Source organism: Gossypium raimondii, chromosome 6 (genome assembly GCF_025698545.1).
Source record: "Gossypium raimondii isolate GPD5lz chromosome 6, ASM2569854v1, whole genome shotgun sequence".
NCBI classification, from domain to species: Eukaryota; Viridiplantae; Streptophyta; class Magnoliopsida; order Malvales; family Malvaceae; genus Gossypium; species Gossypium raimondii.
Window position 1 is genome coordinate 16,325,673 of NC_068570.1, and position 21,533 is coordinate 16,347,205.

The 21,533-nt window shown below is 33.4% G+C and overlaps 1 protein-coding gene across 1 annotated transcript; it reads right to left on the reverse strand.

Annotated features, from left to right (window-relative positions):
• Positions 1–322: 322 nt before the first annotated feature.
• On the reverse strand, positions 323–5,919 carry LOC105771783 (uncharacterized). The gene is made up of 7 exons (XM_012593175.2): positions 5,622–5,919; positions 5,359–5,378; positions 4,873–5,271; positions 4,045–4,611; positions 802–912; positions 600–655; positions 323–425 (listed from the first exon to the last, which is right to left on the reverse strand). Exons 1-7 carry the CDS (start codon positions 5,917–5,919, stop codon positions 323–325), a joined length of 1,554 nt encoding a protein of 517 aa, XP_012448629.2.
• Between the last annotated feature and the right edge of the window lie 15,614 nt (positions 5,920–21,533).

Sequence of the window (21,533 nt, forward strand, 5' to 3'; positions counted from 1 at the left end):
TCAAACTGGAACCAAATCTAGCCAAAAGAGTAGAGCATTACTTTTCAGAGAATATGCGGGTTAGAAAAGGTACAACTGTGTTATTACAATTCCTCTCATTTATCTGGCCAACATAATGATCATATATAGATAACCATGTTGTTCAATGCCTTATCAACTAATAGGGAAGTTGTATAATGGTTATTCTAGGATTAGAGGCTTGGGCTTCAGGAGATTTGAGAGCCTTTGGAGAGCTAATGACAGCTTCTGGTCTAAGTTCTATTAAAAGCTATGAATGTGGTACGATCTACATTTTCTGTTTCGTAGTTGCACTGCTGTGCCTCTAATTCCAAAAAGACCAAGACGCAACAAAAACAAAAATTTTGATACTCTGGAAAACTAACCTGTAACCAGGGATATCGGGGAAGAGTGCGATGAACAAGAACCTGTAATGAGAAAAGGGAAATCAATTAACTGAAACAAATATTGCAATACAAACAAGAACCGAAACAAAGATTACAAATATTTCAATTTTTCTTCAATTCTCTGTAATAAAACTATTTAGCCCTAAAATTCGACAACTCTTTCAATCGAACATGCAATACAAACATTGAAAGTACCTCTGGAAAACTAACATGTAATGAGCAAATCGGGGAAGAGTGCGATGAAGAAGAACCTGTAATGAGAAAAGGAAAATCGATTTTAAGTGAACAGTGAAAATACCTCTGGAAATTGGTTTCTCCTTCTTGATAAAATGAAGAAAATCAAAGAAACGATGAACAATAATCGATGACAGAGTGAGTGGAAGGGAAAAGAAATTACCTGTTGTAGGAGGCGTTTGAGAATCAGAATGTTGAGGACGAGGGCAAAAAATGGAATAGCAGAAAAGGAAAAAACGCGGAATAGGTAATCGGCGCTGAGGGGGCGTAATACCTATTACGTGCAATCAAGGTAATAGTGAAGTAACCAATTCGGCGGGGGAATGGGATTACAATGAACCAAACGGCCGTTTCCTAGTGGGCCCGCTGCATAGGGGGAATACGCATGCATTCCCCCCAACCAAACGCGCTATAAATAATAATACAAATTTTTTGTCACCAAATAACTAATGTACTTTTTACTTTTAGAAATATAGAGAAATGTAAAAATAAATATATCCGGTTAATACAATAATATCTATAATTAGTGATAAGATAATATCTATATTTAACATATTCAAAAATAAAACTAAAATATGCATCACTATATTATCTCTATTAATTTTTACACTTTAATATCTATATATAATTAAGTTTGTCTTTCTTTTTTATTGGACATTTTTACAATGATAATATTTACGTAAAAGTTTATAAATTTTTTGTTAGAGTTTAATGTTGTACAAAGTTTTGTTTTAATTTTTAAAATTAAGTGTATAATCTTTAATCCTATGTTGTTAGTTAAAAGAGTAAGTAATCCCATATTGTCTAGGAACAAACTCCAAATGGATTATGAGTCTCTATAGACCTATATCCCGCATCACTTAAGAAAACAAGAGAAATGAGACTTTGGTCTATATAAAGACATGTTTTGTAAAAAAACAAAATCCACATTAATATATAGCACTAGAAAATAAAAAATATATTTGTGCTGTCACTCTTAGTGCTGTCAATTTTTTTCAAATATGATGCCTCCACATGAAGAGGTGGCGCTAAATTAATTATTGTTGTCGCCACTTTAGAAGCTATCACCAAAAAATTGTGTTGGGTGACACCAATCGAATTGGCACCACCTCAACTTTTTTTCTTCTACATGGGTGACGCCAAAAGCATTGGCACCCATGAAATATAGGTAATACAAGTATTGGAGGGGATATTTATACTGGTGACGCCAAATACATTGGCACCACAAAAAATGAATTTTTAAGCAACCGGGCTAATCATTGGTTGATGTGGCAGAATGGCAAAGCCAATCTCATTGGCACCACCTATTTCCACTTTTCATTTGAGGTCATTTATGTACTTAACTAAAAAAGTGGGTTATTTTTGTAAATAATCAAAAAAAATTAGGTCATTTTTATAAAAAGCCAAAATTATTATTTTAGCTTGTCTCCATGAATTGAAGCATTATCTTGAAATTTTGGATTTATAAGTTTAACATCAAAATCATTATATTTTTTGAGCTTTCAAGCCTACAGAGCATTTATTATTTCATGATCATTTTATTTTTGGTTGTTAGCATGTGAACTTGATTTGTTATTCTAAAACTTGCTTTGGTTAAATATGTCGAGACCACATTATTGATTTGATATACTGAGATGATAGAGACACTTAGGATTTAACTCGCTTAACCGTTGGCACAACTTACCTATTGAATTAACCCCTAGTAAACCTTATTGATCCCAATACATTTTTTTACTTATCACCCGTTCATGTTAACCCGTAAATCATAGTAATTTTGTAAATCACCTTTTTTATTGACTTTTTTTTTCGAAATTCGATTTGGTTAGTTGCCTGACTATATTTTATCTTTTGTATTGTTAAATTTTACTTTGTTTTTAAAAAAAAGTGAATGAAAAAAAGAGAAAATTTTGAGCTTGAATTGTGAGTCTCATCATTTTTATAAAAGCACACATCCACTCTTTATTTCTTGTTAATGTAAATTCTTGTAATTTAGCAATTCATTTCTTTTTCTGGTTTGGTAAGTTATCAATTCGACTCTCGATTGTAACCAACTTTTATAACCTTTTTCGTACCCTTAACCGAAGCCTTGTTACAACCTTGTAAAGACCTCTTAGTTGGTGTGTCATCTTCATTTCTATAGTGGTGGAGATTTGATTTTCAAACAAGCCTATGGTAATAACATTTCTTGTTCGACTGTTGCATGCATATTACTTGAACCTTAAACACCTTGAGTGCTTGAGTGAACCCTGGTGAGGGTGTTAATTATTGTTGAGTTTGAATTTCAAGTAATTATTGAGATATGGGAGGTGTCTAATGTTTTTAAGCCTTAAAGATTTATGTTTAGATTGCTTGTGCTCTTTAGTGTCATTTTTGTTTAAATTTCTAATGCATGATAATCTATAGATTATCCTAAGACATTGTCAGTGAAAATAATAAATCGAGGAAGTTAACTTGAATGTAAGTTGTGAATTTTTGGTTTGGTTAACTTGATTTGTTATTCTAAAACTTGCATCGGTTATATACTGATTTGATAAAAGTAACATGTTTTAACCTCACTCTTAATATGTGTTTGGTGTTTATCCAATGTTAATTGTGAATTTTAAACTCATAACTTTTAAACTCACGTTTTAATGCTTAATAAGCACTTGGGAGCAAAATAAGCAAAAACCAGAGCATTGAAGCAAACTAAAAGAGCCACATGGGTTGAGCCATTCCATATGGCCAGACCACATGGCCTGGTGACCTACATGGGCGTATGGTAGACTGTGTCGATTTCACGAGATTACGTATTGAACAGTGAAAATCTCAATTTTTAGGTTTTTGGGCATTCTAAGATATGTATATGACAAAATAAAGAAGATAGGAGTGAGCTGTCATAGAATATTCAAGAAAACAACTTGAAAAACACCATTGAAGTCGACTTTGAAGAAGATTTTCGTTAAGATTGAAGAATCCCAGTTTATTTCTTAGGAAATTATCATGAGTTTCTTTATTTCTTTCATTTATTCTGTATCTTAGATGTTTTTATTTTCAAGCATGAACTATTTACTAAATACCTAGGGGAGATGAACCCTATGATAGATTCTGTCGTTTAATTTTTATTTTACGCAATAAATACTTAGTTTCTTGTTTTCAATCATGTGTGCTTAATTATTGGTCTAATATTTCTATATTATTAATCCATATTCGATGTGCTTAAATCAATGGTTGAATAAACCTTGTTTAAGAGTAGATTTTGCATAGTTGAGTGGAGTTGCATCCAATCCTAGAAATAGGACGACATAAATCTATCGGATTAGAGCTAAGTAAAATATGGGAATCTATAACACGAGTTAATGCAATAATAGGGGTTTCTAACAAAGCCACGTTAAAGCATCTTAAATCCCTGAAGCCAAGGCCCCCATACCATTAGGGAAACACATTCGGTCCCAAGATAACATATGCCATCCTCTGTTCTTATCATTTTCCCCCACCACACTCGAAAGATCATGGACTGAAGCTCCTCCAGGACACCATTAGGGACAAAGAAAACTGAGAAAGTATACTTAGAAATTGACTGAAGAATCAACTTTATGAAAATTTCCTTCCCACCGTTAAACAATAATCTCTTAGACCAGCTATTGATCCTATTAGTCGCATGATCTAATATGCTTTGGGAAGCAGCTGACTTCTTCTTACTAATCGGGATGGGCAGACCAAGATATCCGTCAAGGTTGTTCACCACTTTCATCTTAAGCAGGCTACTTAATGTCGCGCGTTGAGAAACAGGGGTGTTTGGACTGAAGTAGACCATAGACTTTTCCATGTTGATGCTTTGGCAAGACATCCTTTCAAAGGTTTCCAAAATCTTTGTAAATGCCTCCACTTCACTTTGTTTGTTCTTGACAAACAAGAGAGCACCGTCAGCAAAAAAGAGGTGATTAATTCTAGGGCCATCCTTACTAGCCCGGATGCCTTTAATCTTGTTAGTCTCCTGAGCATAAATCACCATAAGAGATAGGGCATCCATGCAGAAGAGAATCAAATAAGGGGATAACGAGTCCCCTTGTCGGAGACCCCTTTTCAAGATAATGATATCAGACAGAGTTGTATTGCATTTAACTCAGTACCAAATAGTGCAAACACACTCCATAATTTTATTAACCCAATCATTAGAAAAACACATTTTTATCAGCATTTTCTTAAGAAAATACCACTCCACCCGGTCCTAAGCTTTGCTCATATCGAGCTTGACCACGCAACCCTTGTTTGGACCATTTTTAGAGCTACGGAGATAGTGCATGAGCTCATGGGAAACTAAGACATTGTCGTGGATCATCCGGTTAGGAACAAAGGCACTATGATTTTGGCTAATGCACAGGGGAAGAACATCTTTAAGCCAGTTAGCAAGAGTCTTTGAAACAATCTTGTAGATCACCCTGCAAAGACTAATTGGACGGATGTTAGCCGTTTCACACGGGTTCTTAATCTTGGGAATCAAAACAATTAACGTTTCATTTATGCACTCGACACTCTTATTGCCCTTAAGAATATCATGACACAAGCTTAGAACATCTTCACCCACTGTAGGCCAGTGATTCTTGAAAAAGCTTCCTGAAAGCCCATCAATCCCCGGGGCCTTACGAGGATCCATCTAATTAAAAGCCATAAAAATATCCTCATTAGTGAATTCTCCAATCAACCTCCTATTTATGTCCTAATTAATGCATTCGGGAACAACATGTAAATCACTCTCATCATCTACATTTATAGAGGACTTAAAGAGATTATCAAAATAATTCCAAGAGTTGTGACAAATCTTTTTCTTGCCATCATGCCAGTCACCATGGGTATCTTTAAGTCTCTTAATACTATTCTTTTTTCTACGACCCGACATCCACACGTGAAAATAGCAAGTGTTCCTATCCCCTTCCTTCAACCACTGGAACCGTGCCCTAAGCTCCTAATACTTTTCCTCCACGTCATATAAATGGCCCAGCTTACCCCGAGCATTCTTAAGGAGACTCGTTGATCTCTCACTCGTAGGGTCATCCTTAAGATTGCTAATCTCATTCCCCAGCCCTTTTATATTATTCTTCAACCTTCTATAATGTTGGTATTCCCACGGGCCCAGCTTATCCCGGATCAGCTCCATCTTCTCCAGGGAATTGCACTCCTCATTGGACCAAATACGAGTAATGATATCTCTAGCCTCCTGCACCTTCGCCCAGCAAATATCATATCTAAACCAAGCCCTAGGATCATTACTCTTCTCATTTGGCTTGTTCCCATTCATATCCATTAAGATAGCCTCACAGTCAGATTTTGATTGGCGCACAATATGTTAGGTAAGGAACGAAATTTTTTCCATAATAACATCAGAGATAACAAATCTGTCCAACCTCTCTTTGACAAGCGTGGTGCCCTCTCTGTTGTTAGTCCACGTGAAACAACCATTGCAAGTTTTAACATCAGTCATATTTAACTCCTCCAGAATATCACAAAAATCATCCATCGAGGTCTTAGATTTTCTATGACCTCTATCCTTCTCAGAGTTATTCAAGATGGCGTTAAAGTTGCCTCCCACGATCCATCCTTCATTTATCGTGCTCTTCACCCTTCTCAACATATCCCATGATTGCTGTCTTAAATTAGGATCAGTTTGGCTATAAAAACCAGTGAACCTAAACATCTTACCATCATCCATACTAACCAACGAGTAAATGTGATATTTGGAATAAATTTGCACCGTAGCTCTGACGCCCTACCTCCACATCAAAGCCAAGCCTCCGCTTTTCCCTTCTGAGCTAACAGCTAAACACCCCTTCATTCTGCAAATAGAGCAAATACAAGAAAACCCGTTAGAATGAATTTTAGCTTCACAAAGAAAAATAATATCAAGAATGTTAGCAACAAAGAGTTGCTTCAATTCACACACTGTCGCCGGGTTCCCAACCCCACGATAGTTCCAGCTAAGTATCTTCATTGCTCTTGGCGGGGCTGGTCACCAGCCACCTCCTTAAAAGGTGAAACATTTTCTACAAGCCTTCTCTTAATGAATCTAACTGGGCTCTCATCCATGTTTCTGCCATTTAAAACCCATTGTCTCTTCTGTTTACTCTTAAACCTTCCCATTCCATCCCTCATCGTCTTGTGATTCCTTCTTTCTATAGGGGAGGTGGACATTAACTCTTCTTCACAAACCCTCTCATTTCCTTTATGTCTAGGCTGCCCACTTTCAGCAAACCCTCTCCTTTCCTAAGAAAATTGACAAGCACTTGTTCACTTGGCAGAGCATTACTAAAGCTGATAGCATATTGTACGAGGGTTTCAGTCGGAATGTGGGGAGAGGAAGCAAAATCGATATTTGGCAAGACAACTGGGGTTTTGAAGGGCTTTCGGGTGTTTCGATTGGTCTCAATAAAAGGGAGGTCAAAGAGAATAGAGTGAGTGATCTCTTGAATAATAAGAAAGATGGTTGGAACGAGAGAAGGATAATGAAGATTTATGGTGAACACTTGGGGGACCAAATATGCAAAATCCCCATTCTTCATAATGGTCTTGATGACTATCATATTTTGTTCCATAATTCCCTTGGCTTATATTCCACCAAGTCTGCTTACTCTTGGCTGACCCTGAAGCATGTGGGGTTTGGCCCCCATCGATTTTTGTGGAGGCTTACGTGGAAATTGCAAACTCTGCCGAAAATCAAAATTTTCTGCTGGTGCCTGGGGCACGACATCTTTCCTACGTACAAGAAAATTTCTGGCATTCGGAGGGAGATCAACAACACTTGTCCGAGATATGGGATTGAAAAGGAGACCCTCCTTCATGCGATGAAAAACTGCCCAAAGGCTCGGGCGGTGTTGGTTTATGGTGGCTTTAATAATAATTTGATCGAGGAAAGCTACTATCGGTGTGTGGATTAGATTGAAGACATGGCTCGTATGCTGGACAAGAAGGCTTTTTTTGATTTCATCACGGTGCTTTGGAATATCTAGAACAGCCAGAATAATAGAGTATTTTCTTATATGGAGGAAGAAGCCAAAGTGACTTAGGAAAGAGCTGTTACCTTAAGCCAGGATTTTCGCATTTTCAACCTTTTGGAGAAACCAATGCTCCCAAAACTGGTTGTGGAGAAAGTTTGGAAAAAGCCAGGACAAGGGGTGGTTAAAATAAATTTCAACACCATTGCGAATGGTAGGAAGATGAGCTTTGGACTTGTGGCAAGGGATCATGATGGCTTTGTTCTCGGCGGTCAGGTGGGTGTTAAGGATAAGAATGTGCAAGCCGAATGGGCTGAGCTGCATGTGCTGGAAGAAAGTATTAGTTTTGCACGGACAAAAAATTGGCTAATGCTGGAGTTTGAATCTAACTGCATTAGCTTGGTGAATCGGCTAACTAGGATGAAAGCTGACTTTTCAACCATGGGCCATCGAATTCAGGAAATTCTTAAACTGTTGGACTCGTTTTCTAATGTTAGCTTTGTTTGGGCCCTGCGCTGTTGTAATAAAACAGCGGACTATCTTTGTGATTGGGCCATTGTTAATAATTGTACCAAGGATTTTAATATGGATTATTTGTTGGAAATTCATGATATTATTTTAAGAGATGCAATAAATTGATGTTGACCCTCTGGTCTTTTTCTATAAAAAAAACTATGGCCCTGTGCATCAAAAATCAACCAAAATCTTCAGGCCACATGGTCGAGTCTTAAACCGTGCAGGGCACACGACCATGTGCCAAGCCATGTATACATGAAAAATGCCTTTCAGAACAAGCTATTCAACCATGAAACACTTATGCTACAATTTACCACTTAAGCCACATTTCAACCTATTCAAAAGAATCCAATTCAAAAGTTTGTGGATGTTACACATCATGGGACTTGTTTTTCTGTTAGATAAGTAGTATATGTATTATACTAATTCAACCAGGATTCTATAATCTCTCCCAATAAATAGATTGCACTTGTAACACCCCTAACCTGTACCCGTTTCCAGATTAGGGTTACAGAGCATTACAATATAAATAGAACATTTCAACATACATTTCATACACTATCATAAACATATAATAAACCAATCTTTCACCTACAAATTGTCCCTAAATCGAGCCCTCAAGGACCTAGAAATATCTTAGAAACAATTCAGGCCTAAATTGAAATCATTTGGAAAGTCTAAGAAAAAATTTATAAAAATTTGGAAGTAGGGGTCACATGACCGTGTGGCCAGGACGTGTGCCTCACAGGGCTGTGTCACACGCCCGTGTGCCAGGCCGTATGCTAGGCCATGTAACTCACTAACTTGCATACAAAGGAACCTTTAAGGGACACACGGTGATGTCACCAGGCCGTGTGTCACACACGGCTAAGTCACATGCCCGTGTCTCAGGCTGTGTGGACATAAAGTTGCATAAAAACAAGCCATTTCCTATACCATTTCATGCATAAACACTTGAGCAATTTATGCAGACCTACAAGGCATCAAACCATACCTAAAAATGCATATATTTTCCTTTTCAAAAGTCCTAAATCAACTAACCAATTTTCCATTCAAAGGCACCTCAAACACACACAACAACACTAACCTAAACATGCATAATTTACCACATATCATTCATCAATTACCAATTCCAAAACTTACCAAACATGCCATAACTTGACCATTACTATACCATAACAAAACATACTATTTGAGCCATTCAAAACATGCAACATAAGATGGCCACAATGACACAACAAGCAAAGCATCAAATGTACCAAAAACGTTAACTTACATAACTTATACATACCAAATCATCAACTAAACACCATTATAAGTCCACCTATACATGCCATTATAACCTTGGCCAAAACATTCAAAAACTACCGATATTTATGTTGGATAGTGTGAAAGATCTCCAACGAGCTTCCAAACTGATTGAGCACATAATGCTTAGTAAGTTCGTAGAAAATAAAACATAACTTACCATTGATTTTCATAAAACATAAAGTATAAGCATAATACAACCCAAACCACAAGCTTGGCACAAGCCTATTCATCATCATCAATACACAAGTTAGTGTAATTGTACATGGTTCAAATGAATTAATCCATAACCAGAAACTTGCACATGTATTCATATCATTTAGATTATCATTCCTTTTTATAGATTCATGATACATCACATTTGAACACTTACCCTTTTCATTTACTTTTCATACCAGTTAAGCCATCTACAATATCAACGGATACACCAAGAAAGCTCACACGAAGTGTGCTTAAACTTATAACGTAACCTTTCCTTTACATCTTTGCTCACACGAGCTGTGAAATGAGACTGCTCTTACGAGCTGTGGGTCAAAATGTACGCTACACGATGTTGCTCACACGAGCTGTGGGGTATCTCAAACAAATGCAGGACCTTAGCCATCGGTAGGACATTCAAGACCAGCATCTCAAACATGAAATCCCTAATGACATGTCATTTATATCCTACGAATTCCTAAGGTTCAATTGGGACTCGATAATTGTCATAGCATTGATTTGGATATAATTCATTCAATTACATTATGAATACATAATAAAATACATTTGAATAACATTAATACGATAGCCATTCTACAAACTTACCTCGATGACTAGGGGCATAGAAACGAAGTCGAACTAATCCGAGGCTTTAACTTTTCCTCGATCTAGATCCGTATGTGGTCTATCATGGCCTAAATAGACAATTTCAATCCATTTAATACCTCTACCATTCAATTTAGTCCACAATTCATATTTATGCTAAATTACCATTTTGCCCCCCAATATTTATCTTTTCATAATTTTGTCCTTAAGATCATAAATTGAAATTTAAGCATTTTAACCCCCCACTCAAGCCAACCGAATTCTCTAGGGACTTAAACCAACCCATACCAATCATCATTTCATAAACTTAACATGAACTTTTACTATTATTACAAATTAATCTCTATATGTAAATTTCATCAAAAATCACTTTACAAAACTTGTTTATTTATCAACAAGGATCCGTAATCTACCATTTAACATCAAGAACAATACAAGAATATTCATGGAATAACCCTCAATCTTTAACAATTTTTCAAATTAATCACTAGGCTAGCTAGATTAAGCTAAAACGACCTCAAAAACATAGAAATAATTAAAAACGGGGCATGGAATCATTTACATGAACAAAAGAAAGCTTGGTCGAACCTAGCCCTATCTCCAATGGTGAAAATTCAGTTGAAAAAAATGATATGAAGATGATACTAATTTTTCATTCTTTTGTTTTAGGTTTTAATTACCTAATTACCATTTTAACCTTTAAAAACTTTCATAATTTCTTTAAAACCATGTCCATAAACATACACTATCTCATTATTTGGTCTATTTACCATTCAAGTCCCTTAGATTAAAATTTCATAGCTAATTGACTTCTTTAACTACTGAAACTCTACTTTTTCGCTTTTTACGATTTAGTCTTTTTCACTTAGTTAATCATGCAAACATCAAATTTTCTTAACAAAATTTTAATACGACCTTACTAACATCCCATAGAAATTAAAATTATAATAAAATAAAAATTTACTTGTCAGGTTTTTAGTCCTGAAACCACTATTCTGATTTCACTGAAAAAGGGCTGTTACAACACTGGTAGGGCTAAAAATACACAACTTTGAGATATTGTTATTCTATCTAAAAATAGCGATAATTAATTTCCAAGTATGAAATCTATTTTATGGGAATTACAATTCTACCAGTTTCTATAGAGAGGGATTTACTTTCCTACTAAATGTAGGAAAGTTATTGTTGGTTCTATGTTTAATTTGTGATTATTCGATGCCACACTCGAAGTGATTCGTTATACGAGAATAGCAAAGAATTTCGTTCGATTGAAAGTCGAGAATGTTAAGGATTTGTCTCACACAAAGCACAAGTGCCTTTCGAGAAAATTTGATTGCTATATATATTACAAACCGACTAGGTTTTCAAATTTTTAATCTTTTGCTGTGATAAAAAAACCATTTTCAAACCGATTTTTTTCAAACATATCGACCACAATTATAAAAAATCAAAGGAAAGCCCTCATACTTAATATAATAAGCAAAGCCATCAATATAAATATGAGAGACCAACAGATTCTTAAGATCCATAATGATAGCCAAACAACCAAACCAACCTCGTTTCCTGGCCTTCGTTTTGTAGCCAATCTTAATTACGGTGCCCAAAACTTCTGCAATTGGTCTGAGGGAGTTTTAGTGTAGAATGTGAAAAGAGAGACTAGGAAGTTGTACCCAAACAACCACCTTGTGTGACGCCCTAAATTCGGCCGAGACGGTCTAACCCATATCCGGAACATGACATTAGTCACTTACGTAACTACATCATAAACTACGATGCACAACACAAAATTTTCATGCATAATTAGCAATCAAACCTAGTTATGGGTTATGTAACAACATCATACAAATCCTATAAAGCTTGCTTATATAACAACATCATTCAAAAGTCATTCGAGGGCAAAACTATCATTTTGCATTCATCATATGAAGCACTCATAGATAACAATTTTAGAAATACATTTCAAATCTAGAGTTATGTAAGAAATAATATTGAAAGAATCAGTTTAAATCAATTAGTAATCTACGATTAGTTTAAAAAAATAAAGGTTTCAGGGACCAAATCATAAAAACAACAATCGATACGAAGTAACCATTTTACGAAACTGTAAGTTGCATCACAAAATTAACCATCTAAACCTTAGTCATACAAATTTTCAAAGCATTTTATAGTGTTTATGGATTCCAATTAAATTACCTAAAACTTGGGACTAGATTACAATGGAAGCAAAACAAGGCATAAACACTCGATATGCCATGTTGTGGTGACATGATTGCCATGTAGTGACATAATTTGAAGAGGGCTCTCGTCACGAAGATGCAACTTTGGGTGTTTCAACGTCGATCCATCATCATGGCGTCATTCAAACGACGCGGCGACGTCATCTGCAATTTCTACAGAAACAACCCAACATCTTGCATTTGTCATTTTGAGTCTTGATCAAACATACGATTTCGTGCATTTAGGCCTATTTCTCTATTCTAACATGTCATATTGCTAGCATACATCATTCAAAACATGCTTAAATAAATTTTAATGCACCTTAGCAAATTTTGACACCTTGAGTAATTTGTTATGCTAGCATACAGGTCCTTAACTTTACACTCAGTTATACAACATACCATAACATCCATTCATGTTTTCCATAACATCCATTCATGTTTTCCTCAAGATCCTAAATGCTCATTTTAGACCTATTTGGTCATTCAAAACATACCAAAAAAGACATCCAGGATACTGTTAAACCATTTTTGTCACATTTTTATCGATGATTCATGCAAACCTTGAACACAAAACTTCAATCAACAATCATGCATCATCAAAATCATTATTCACAATCAATCAAAAGATCACAACCCAAGTTGAAAGTCCTTAACAACAATCCTTAAAGTCCATTTTACAGTACCAAAATTAAAATAGTCTAGTCCCATAAAAATGACCCACATTGTCTTTATTAATGAGTTCAAAAACATGAACATAAACTCAACCCGGTTGCCTTGAATAGATCACTTTACTTGCCTAGTTCCCCCTCTTCAGTTGAGCTATCTCTCTACAAAATATTTAAACACGAGTGTGAGCTTTTCGAAACTCAGTGAATGCTCAAGGATGCCATAATAAAACACAATATTCGAGGTTAAAGGAAAGCATACTAAGGCAAACAATCATGACACTTTTAAGCATAATTCATTCAATTCACAATTGAAATATAATTGCCTATTTTTTGAGATCGTACAATAAATTCTATCCATATAGATTCTGATCGTTTGGCTACTCGTTATTTGAAAAATATATATACAAACATATCTCATCAGAAAAATGAATCTCCAACACACCAATGACTCAAAGAGTCTAACATATCCGATATAAGTGTAGCATAAGCTATCACTCTCCAACACAGTAATATATCCTATTGAATGGAGTTAAAACTCAACATTCCTTTTCTCTCCAACATATCTTGGGCCTCAACACCCATATATAAAACACATGTGTGAGCACTAAAATCTTATGACATCCCAACTATATCCAATAATATCAAGACGCCACAAGGCCAACATATCTATTTAAAAACAATTATTTACTATTTTATGCACATTCTTGTTTATCCATATTCACCACACTATCACATCACATGTAATGCACTATCAAGTGCCAACACAATGCTCTTTGAGCCACAAACACTATAAACTCATATCTGTGCATAAAACCAGCAAATCATGAGTTATATACTGACATAAACACATCATTTTTTGCTATAAACTCATTATAAATCACATCTCACACCACACAAGCATTATTTGCAAGGCTAACCTAAGCTCCCTATTAAATCTATGAATCGTGCTTACATGTAGTACTTCAGATCACTCACCGATTTAACATTCACTCAATTGTCGAAAGCCTAAAAGAGCTTCTCCTTGCCTTTCACCTTACCCGTAGAGGGCTCCGATGGATCCAGAACTTTGTATACCCATTAAACACAACATAAACTAATCATTAGCATCCAAAATCACATCTAAACATAAATATATATGTAGATCCATCTTCTCCACTCTTAAACCAAAAGTTTAACTAGATTTATTGAAATAATTGATTTCCTTAATCAATTCTTATTTCTATTACTTAAAATGATTCTAAACATCTCATATATCATATTAGAACAGATTTAAACCATTTTAAATGCCTAAAATGTAGATTTCAATTTTTCAAAATATCGTCACATGAGAGCATTCAAAAGGAAAATAATCAATTCTCTAAAATCCTCTAATGATCTATTAAATTGAGTTTAATAACCTTTTAATCAAATCAAAATAAGATGAAAATCATTCAAGAACAATGATTTAACTTAAAATCTAAATTTCACCATTTTCAATCTCATTTTGACTTAAAACTTTAGATCGATAGACATCTCATTATAAGTGATCAAATCTTGATTTGTAAAAGCAACATACATAAAAATATCATCAAGAATCAAAATCTAACCTTGAATGAAGAAGAAAAACAAGTTGAAGCTTTAATTGCTTGAAAAACCTTTGGAGAAGTATGAGGAAATTAAGGAAGAATTTGAGTGTTTTCTTTAAAATTGAGATCTAGTGTTTAGTAAGTGAGAAAATCAAAATGACCTATTTGTTTGGAGAGAGAAATGCTTAAATTGGTGTTTGGAAAAATTCACATGAATGGGTTTTATAGTTGCATGAAAAAAGAACCGATTTTTAAAACTTGGATTAATTGCTTTTAGGAAACTCTCAAGTTTGACACTTTTACAAATTAGTCCTTTTTTAATTAAAACACCTTTTTCTTAATTCTTTTTAAATCCAATTTTATTTTTAAAAACCGTCCTAAAGTAATCATTTTTCGAACAATTAATTCTAAATTCTTTAACCTAATTTTAGACCACTATTATTATTATTATTCTCGAATTTAATTCTTAGATCCGAATCAACTATCCAATCCACTAACCTGAATTTACTAGACAAAATTTAAGGATGTGACACATTAGATATAAAGTAGTGTCCAATAATTTGCCAGTGGCTTTTAGTGAGAATTCGACTATAATCATTATCATCACCATACTTAACTATGAAATGATTACCATCCATATCTGCTAGTTGAAAATTCTCAAATAAATTTCGTAGGAATAAAGTCTCCTTAATAAAGTTTTGAAACAAATAGATATCCCCAAAAGACGACAATAACAGTCTTTTTCATGCTTTTATGAATTAACTCATGAACTCTATAAGAGAAATGAAGTTTCGAATACTGGCCATCTATTTTGACACTAAAATCATCATTCCCCTATTTGATATCGGCATAAATATCATCAGCCACCGATCCACTAGGCAAATCTAGATTCCCGATAAGAGTATCACAAGAGGAAGCTCTTAGGGAATCGCCCTCCATACTCATGTCCTCTTTCCCATTGCTGGCAACATTTTTATCCTTAACCTTTTTTGTGGCTCTTTCCAATTCTTCAGAGATTAGAGAACCTGGCCACTCGAGAGAGAAAAACGAGAAAGAATCCATTCAAGTTTTTTCACGACTATAAAACATAAGTCGACACCTTTTAATGTTCAAGTTAATCGCCATTTAAAATGTTACCTCTTTTACTTTAAAATTAATTTGGTCTAAATTGTTAAATTTTATAATAAAAAGACTAATTTGATCTTTAGCCTGTAAAACGGGGACCACCAAGTAATTTAACCTTTACTATATCTATTTCAGAATAACTACTAATTGTGGGTCCCACGATAATTGCTGGAGAAAAAAACTCGTTCCAATTAGGGGTGTTCATTCGGTTAACCGACCCGAAATTACTATAACCGAATTAACCGACCTTCCAAAAATTTTAACCGTTAACCGAACCGATTTTTTTAAAAAAAATTTAACCGAACCGAAATTTTTTCGGTTAATAAGGTCGGTTAACCGAACTAACCGAAAATTATGTATTTTTTATTTTTGGTTAAAAATTACCCGAATTACCCGAATTACCCGAATTACCCGAATTAACCGAATTACCCGAATTACCGAAAAATACCCGAATTACCCGAATTTTTTTATTTTTTATTTTTAAAATTTAAAAAATTTATAAATTATTAAAGTAAATTGGGTTTTAGACTTTAGTAAATTGGGTTGTCTTTTAGTTTTAGTTTTATTGGATTGGGTAATTGGGTAAACTTTAGTTTTAGGTTTATTGGGTTGGGTAATTGAGTTTGGGTTGGGTTGGATAATTTTATTTATTAATTTTTTCGGTTAACCGAAAATTTTCGGTTAACCGACCGGTTTCGAACCGAATTAACCGTTAACCGAAAAATCATAAAAAAATTAACCGACCCCCGACCGAAAAAATTCAGTTAACCGACCGATTAACCGAATTCGGTCGGTTAACCGAATTTTTTCGGTTTTACCCGAATTATACACACCCCTAGTTCCAATATGTTGCCACTTTTAAGTGAACACTTGAATTAATTAGGTTAAGTTCCAGATTTAAACTAAGATGATAAAATTTAGATTAGATTAAACCGATCAGTTTAATAGGCTAAACTGTTAACCAATAATGGTTTAATCATATATTTTGAATAGAAAACATAAAGAACCAACTACAGCATTTAAAACACCAAAAATAAGGAAGTCAAAGAAATCAATTAAAGCCGATTGAGTCTTAGTTCGGCTAGCATTAGCATTGTTTATCCTCTTATTTAAGGGTTGGGATTAGGGGTGAACATTTGATCGAATCAAATGAAAAAATTTCGAATTAATCGGGTTGATGAATCCTATTTTATTATCCTAACTCGATTCGAAATTTTCTCGAATCGAATTGAACATATTTGTTTGAATTAAATTAAAAAATGAATTTGAGTCTTTGTAGCCACTATCACCCACCGAAATCAAATTTGTTATTAATTTTAATCCTTCCTAATTTATTTATTAATATTTTATATGTGGGTTAGCTTATTTGCTTGCTTAGTTGCTTCAATTATTTTTATTCTTGTCACCTTGTATTTTGAAATTAAAAATATATTAAATTTTAAATATTGAAATTAAAATTTATTTTAAAGATAAAATGTTAAATTGATACAAACATAAAATTTTAACACGAATATTTTATTCAATCATCAATAATTCTATTTTAACAGAAATTGATAAAGATTCAGTATTACGAAACAATTCAATAATATAAATATTACAAAATGTGAAATTTAATTTAATGACATAAATAATAGACATAAATTCGGGAAAAAAAAGCTTTTAGGGTTTGGAGGAAAGTAAAAGTTTTGGGGGAAAAGCAAAAAAGAAAAAAAATTGAGGGGTGAGTAGAAGTTTTGGAGGAAAATAAAAGGAAAAAAAGTTTGGGGTTTTGGGGGAAAATAAATTTTTTTGTGGGAAAGTAAAAGGGTTTGAGGGGGGTTGAAGGAAGGGAAATAAAATGATTTGGTATTTGGTTTATTCGAATTTGAAAATTCAACTTGATTTAAACTCGAAATTCCAAAAAAATCGAGTTGATTCGGTTAACTCGATCAATTCAAAATTTAATTTTTTTTTCGAATCAAATCGAATTTTGTTCACCCCTAATTGGGTAAGTTATGAGTTGTTCTAAGCATTATATTAACTTAGAAACTTTCAGATACTTTCATAACTAATTAGATTTTTTTAAAAATCAATTAAAACTCGTCAGAACTTGTTATGTCACATATCAAGTTGAAATTCCTATAAGTAAAATCAAAGTTACCATAGGTTAAAATGATGAAATCATATATATGTTATAATTATATTTCTTTCATTAATTTAAATCAATTAAATGATAAATTATAAAAAATTATACTATCACCAATTTAAAATAAAATAATTAAATGATAATATTAAATGATTGATTTATCTCTAATTAATTTAAATTCTTGTAGAACAACCAAATGAAACAGTTAAAATTTTCTAGTACTCTCTTTGATTCAAATAACTGGCATTATAAAACGGCCAAACCATTTTACATGTTCAAAAGTTCAAGAAGACTAGAAGATTTCTACAGAAGTTTTGTCAGAGAACTTAAAGAAATTCTGACAAATTGGTTCGCGACAGAATGTGTAAGTGTATACAATCATTGTCAAGTAATAAGTAAGTAAAAAGAGTATCCTCTCCATAGGAATTGTGTTTAAATCAATAATTGTAAAATTAATATTCATAAGTTATTTAAGAAAACACAATATTTTAAGGTGATGGATGATAAAATTAAATTAATCAACTAAATGGAAAAGAATTAACCTAAATAAAATGAAATGCAATGTAATGAAATGGTTTAAAATGCAATGGAATGGTTTAGCAGCAATTCTCAAGTTTTAACAATAATAACATGAATAAGCTAGAACAATTACAACACTTGACTCAATCTCTTTTTTATCTTGTTTAACAATGTTCTGGAAAAATTCCAAGGCAACTCGATCATTCATTAACTTGGAATCCAATAAGTTCTTTCGAAGTCTTATATTTAGGAAATTGTGTATATTTCTATGCTCGTATTTGACTAAGGATTCCTTAGAATTTATGTGAAGTACAGGGATTGGATAGGTTTGAAACAATTTAATCACACAAACCTAAAGTTATGCAAGCTATTAGTATTCTATTGGAATCATTACGAACCTTTAATCTATTCTTGGTCGGATATAAATTAAGCACGCACCTTCCAATTACTGTGTTCATTAATCACCATCTTGGTCGGATTAAGAAACTAATTCTAATGATTTCAAACATATTTTAATGCATGAATAACATGAATGATTTTAATTAGAAGCATGAACAACTGAGGCACAAAAAAATGGAAACATGAATTGAATGAATTTAATCAAAGCATTGCGATTATCCTAGCTGAAACAATTTGCAAACATGTTGAAAACTAAGAACAAATTGAAGATAACGGAAGAATAAACTCTTGAAGAATTGGTGGTTCCCCGAAGACTGTTCGTGGCGGCTTCCTCTAATTTTCGTGGTTGCTGGTTTGCAAATTGCTCCTCAAGGTGGCTGGCCAAGAGAGCTTCTTTCAAGGAAATGCTAGCTAAAAGAAAATGGGAAGATGGAGAGAGCTTTAGGCATGGAAGAGAGGAGAGAATGTTGAGTGTTAAGGGATGAGGGATGATGGATGAAAAGAAAGGTGAATGGTAGTGGCTATTTATACTTGAAAGAGAGCTTGGAAGTTTTCTAAAAATAGCATGCACATCCATTAAGAATCTCCCATGCATGGCCGACCTTGCTTTGTGGGACGAGGGGTTTGTTGGTTGCTTGATTTGTGACCGATTCTCTCTTAATTCAAGGCATGGGGTTGGACGTCAATGAAGGGACTTAGCTGGGGCTGATTTGTAATTTTTTCACACATGTACGGACCTTCCTCCAATTGTTCCAAAGTTGATTTGGGCTGTAACAACCCGTTTTTTAATGGTGTCAGAAATAGTGGTTTCGGGGCCACAAATCCGATGAGTAAGTTCATAAATGTTATTATTTAATATTTAAGAGTCAAATATAGTATTAAAATAAACATTTAATTGACAATTTATGCTATTTGAATGAATAATTAGGTTGAAGTGGTATGATCTTAAAGTTAAGTGGTTTTAGAAAATGAGGTATCGGGACCTCGTTTGTATAAATCGAGCCAAAAATAGTTTATTAAATATTCACGGAGTGTTATTAAGGTTGTATTAAAGTTTCGTTAAGAAATTTTGATGTTTAAATGGTTAATTAATTTGAAAGGACTAAATTGTAAAGATATGAAATTTAATAGCTATAGCTTTATTTGTATTTAATGTATATAAAAGCATGAAATAAGGGTCTTAAGTAGTAATTCAACCAATTTTAAGGTTAGTGGAAGATCATGGCATGACATTTGGTGAAATTTGGTTAAATATTTAAGGGCAAAATAGTAAATAGATAATAAAACTTAAATTAAGTAAAAGTAAATAGTTATCTTCTTCATTTCTAATTGAAGAAACTGAAACTCCATAGAAATTAAAGCTCCAAGCTTGGTCTTATTATGGTTAATGCATGTAAGTCCATTTTTATTTATTTCTTGTAATTTTTATATTTTTGAAATCGTTGCAATTAGATCCAACTAACATGTACCTCTATTTTTGAAATTATTAAATGTTTTAGAATGTGTCATGGATGAGTTTGAGGTGTTTGTGAAAGTTTATGATAGATTGTTAAGCTTTGTTGTTAAATGGACATATTTTATTAAGTAATTTTTGATGATTTTAAGGTATAAGAACTTATTTATGAAAATGGTAAAATGAAAGGAAAATATTGCAAATGGATGATAAATGTGGGTGTTATAAAAATAGGTAAAAATCGGTTTGCATGAATTTTAATTAGAAATGATGAAATTGCAAGTTTGGGTTTAAGGAATAAATTGCAAAAAGGGTAAACTTTGAAGGTAATTTTGTAAATTTTTATTATTATGGGTTATAAGCTAAACTAATTATTTTTAAATGCTAGAATGGGATTAGTTGAATAAAAATGGTTAATTTGCATGTTTTGAACTTAGGGACTAAATTGTATAAAAGTAAAATGTTGAGGGTAATTTTCTAAAAATGTCAAAAGGACTTAGTTGCATAAAATGAATTGATTTTTTTGTTAGAATTAGTGAATTGAATGTAATTATTATTTTAAAGGAGAAGAGAAAATTACCAGATAGCCCTTGTACTTAGTCATTGCTGCAATTTTTTTAGGTAAGTTCGTATGAACTCTAATAATTTAAATGTTGTTTAAATTAAATATTTATTATGTTTTTTGATGTAAATGAATCAACATATAAACGTATCAATGTTATGACAAATTGATGGATATTGAATCCTGGTTGAACCTTAAGAATTCTTCAGATACAAATGACATGTCGTTAGGGATCTCATGTTTCGGGTGCTAGTCTTGAATGTCTTACTGATGGCTGAGGTCCTGCATTTGTTGCGGATTCTCCACAACTCATGTGAGCAGCATCATGTAGTTTAAATTCTGACCCATAGCTCGTGTGAGCATTGATGTAAAGGAAATGTTACGGTTATATGTAAAGGCACACTTCGTGTGAGCTTTCCCGAGTATCCGATGTAATTCTAGATGGTTCAACAGGTAAGAAAAGGGAATAAAACTGTAAGTTCACAATTGAGATGTAAGGTGATATTATAAAAAGATTGATGAATTAAATGATGTACTTATATATGGGAAATCTATTTATGCTATGGATGAATTCATTTTAATTATAGACAAGTTCTCTAACTTGTGATTTGATAATGTTGTTTAGGTTTATACTAAACATTTGGAAATGGTAAGTAAGCAAATGGAA

Coding starts and splice junctions, on each gene's coding strand:
- LOC105771783 (XM_012593175.2), bottom strand. CDS start 5,919: ATGGATATGAATGGGAACAAGCCAAATGAGAAGAGTAATGATCCTAGG. Junction 4,612..4,872: donor GTCCAAACAAGGGTTGCGTG/GTCAAGCTCGAT, acceptor ATTTATGCTCAG/GAGACTAACAAGATTAAAGG. Junction 913..4,044: donor CCGAATGTGTTTCCCTAATG/GTATGGGGGCCT, acceptor TGCACGTAATAG/GTATTACGCCCCCTCAGCGC.